The 3,030-nt window shown below is 52.3% G+C and overlaps 1 protein-coding gene across 3 annotated transcripts in view; it reads right to left on the reverse strand.

Moving 5' to 3' along the window:
- The window catches only part of Ccdc63 (coiled-coil domain containing 63), a 30,644-nt gene that overhangs the window by 12,059 nt on the left and 15,555 nt on the right, over positions 1 to 3,030 (reverse strand). For all 3 annotated transcript variants that reach the window (XM_021187011.1, XM_021187012.1, XM_021187013.1), the window contains 2 exons: positions 1,905 to 2,086; positions 126 to 307 (listed from right to left, as the gene is read on the reverse strand). In XM_021187011.1, the coding sequence (XP_021042670.1) occupies positions 126 to 307; positions 1,905 to 2,086 (364 nt within the window). The remainder of the gene's footprint in view (positions 1 to 125; positions 308 to 1,904; positions 2,087 to 3,030) is intronic.

The raw sequence follows: 3,030 nt of genomic DNA on the forward strand, positions 1-3,030 counted from the left end.
GAGGAGGAGGAGGAGGAGGAGGAAGAGGAGAAAGAAGAAGGAGAAGGAGACAGAGAAGAAGGAGGAAGAAGAAGAAGAAGGAGGAGGAGGAGGAGGAGGAGGAGGAGGAGGAGACTGGCTTGTACCTTCCTGCTTCTTGGCCTGGTCCTCGAATTCCGAGCGGTCGTTGAGCTTGGCCAGCAGGAAGGACTTGAGCTTCGTCTCATGGTCGTACAGACGTTCCAGCTCCCGGATCTCCAGGTTGTACTGAGAGATGTCTTTCTGCTGGCGGTCCTTCATGGCAGCCATCCGAGCCATGGCCTCCACTCTGTGGGGAGACGGAAGATAGGACTCAACGTCCAGAGCTCTCTTCTCTCATCTCCTCTCTGCCTCTCCCTGCCAGTCCAGAGGACTGTGTGCCTGCCCAGTGGCCACCAGGGTTTGTTTGCAAATATTTTTTTTCTGGTGGTGGGAACCAAACTCAGGATCCTACCAGAGCTGTGAGTTTAGAGCATCCCAAGGAAGGGATTTTTCCTGACACCCTGTTTATTGTTAGCAACAGCAGCAGCAGTAATCCTATCTTCACCACCATCAGCACCAATAGCACCAACAGACTGCCACCACCATCACCACCATCACCATCACTGCTACCATCATCATCTCCATCATCATCATCATCACCACCATTCATCGCTTGCCCCCTGCATGTATGGATGAGTTTCTGCTCTTTACACGCGTCCTATGTGGTGGAGGGAGAAGTCAGCCCCAGAAATGTCTAACTCTAAGAAAAGATACCCAGACCAAGACCGGAGACCATGTAGGCGAGTGAGAGCTGAAGTCTAGCTCTCCCATCTACATGGTCCTGCATTGTGAAAGGCAGCCTGGTTCCCGGTTGAGCTAAGGCTAGAAACCCCGGTGACCCTGAAGGGACCGTAGGCACTTCACCTGATTCCCGGGCACCAGGTCCCCTGTCACTACCTGCAGCCTTCCATAGATTTGGGGCCATCAGTCACGTAAACACAACATCCCAAGCCTCCCCATAAGTAGAGGATGTGACCTGTGGTCACGTAGGCTCAAGACAGATCTCCATTTTCATGAGGTCCCTAAAAGCCTGGAGCCTCAGCCAATAAGCTTTCTTTTCCAGACACTCCTCCCCGAGAAAGGTGTTTCATCTCAGCCCCCCCCCCGAGAAGTGGGGTACGGTTTTACTCATCCACTTCCCACCATGACAATAACAGTCTTAAAACCATGGACTGCCTCTTTCCATCAGGATCCGTCATGAGGAGCCATGGAGAAGGCCTTTGCCTATAGAGCCGCTGTCTAATCTCCCGTAGGAGGCCTCTCAGTGCCCCCAGCCACAGCAGCCACCAAGCCCAAGTCAAGCCAAACTCAAGACCAAGGACTCTCACAGTGGGACCAGCTGGAGCTCTCCCACTCCTCCCACCCCAGACCAGATCCATCCTCCATTCTTAGCTCTTCCCCAGCATCCAAAAGCAATTGGGTGTCCGAGAGCCTGAACCAGATGGCCCTGGCCTTATCTCAGGCCTGGGGACCCCCCGCCCCAAGCCAGCTCCATCTGTCCCACGCCACAGACTGTGCTTTCCCAACAGTGTGGGTTAAGCTCTCGGTCAAACATCCCACATCCTGCTTCCTCTAGGCCAAGCCCTGTGGTGGAGCAGATGCAGGACCCCATAACCCTACACTGCATGGGCTCCCTGTCTGCTCCGAGAAAAAGGAAGACATTAATTCCTCAGGCTGTGGGGAGGATGATGGAAGCAGCAAGGTGCCTAGCACCCTGCCGGGAACATGTGTAGTGTCCATGGCTGCTGCTGCTGCTGCTGCTGCTGCTGTTGCTGTGACTTATGGCCCCGGCCCTCAAGAGGAGCAGGTGGGTGCTGAGCTGGGAACTGGGCCGCCCCAAGCACCTCTGCTCGTAGGCCTGGGCAGACTGCTCAATGGCCACGTTCATGGTCTTCTTCTGTGTCTGCAGACGCCGCTGAAGCTGCTGGTAGACGTGGTCGTAGGCGGCCTTCTCAAAGAGGAGATCCTCAATCTCCTTCCGGAGCTGGGAGTTAGAGGTCAGCATCGTGTCAAAGTGGACAGTGACCTGTGGGGAGGCCATGCTTCAAACAGGGTCTCACACCCGGATGCTGGGGCTTTGGACTGGACTGTCCAGGGTTCGATGTCAGGGCACTGCTGCTGTCCCCCTGGGTGCCAGCAGCACCCAGGGCAGATCTGCTGTAATGATGTGTCATCCCCTTCATCCCTTTGGAAACAAAGTCCCTTCCCATTAAAAGCAGCTAATTCTAAATCGAGGATATTTGAGAATTCCAAAACTCCGGGGGTGCTGGTCAACTCGACAGACATTTGGGGTCTATCCAGAATAATACCTATACAGATCAGATTTTGAGAAATATTAACAAAATATTCATTTTGTAAGGTGTAATGTTGGCACTGTGCTTGTGAAAGAAAATGTTTAATTTTAAGAGCTGAACCAAAAGGATTTGGGGATAAAATGTCTTGATACTTCCCCTTAATTACCTTAGTTAAGGTAAGTTATTTATCTTAAAGGCCTTCAGGGTGGGAACAGCATACAGGAGCCACATTCTGACAATGCGATCAGTGTGACAGGTGTGGGGACAGTGTGTGACTGACAGGTGTGAGGACAATGTGACTGACAGATGTGGAGACAGTGTGACTGACAGGTGTGGGGACAGTGTGTGACTGACAGGTGTGAGGACAGTGTGACTGACAGGTGTGGAGAGAGTGTGACTGACAGGTGTAAGGACAATGTGACTGACAGATGTGGGGACAGTGTGGCTGACAGGTATGGAGAGAGTGTGACTGACAGGTTTGGGACAAGGTGACTGACAGGTGTGGGGACAGTGTGACTGACAGGTGTGAGGACAGTGTGACTGACAGGTGTGAGGACAGTGTGACTGACAGGTGTGGGGACATTCTCTTAGTCCCTGTTTCCCTCTATCTCTGAACAAATGAATCTTAGCCTTTTTAAAATTTTTGTTTGTTTGTTTGTTTTTTGTTTTTTTGAGA

This window comes from Mus pahari, chromosome 23 (genome assembly GCF_900095145.1).
Source record: "Mus pahari chromosome 23, PAHARI_EIJ_v1.1, whole genome shotgun sequence".
Classification (NCBI taxonomy): domain Eukaryota; kingdom Metazoa; phylum Chordata; class Mammalia; order Rodentia; family Muridae; genus Mus; species Mus pahari.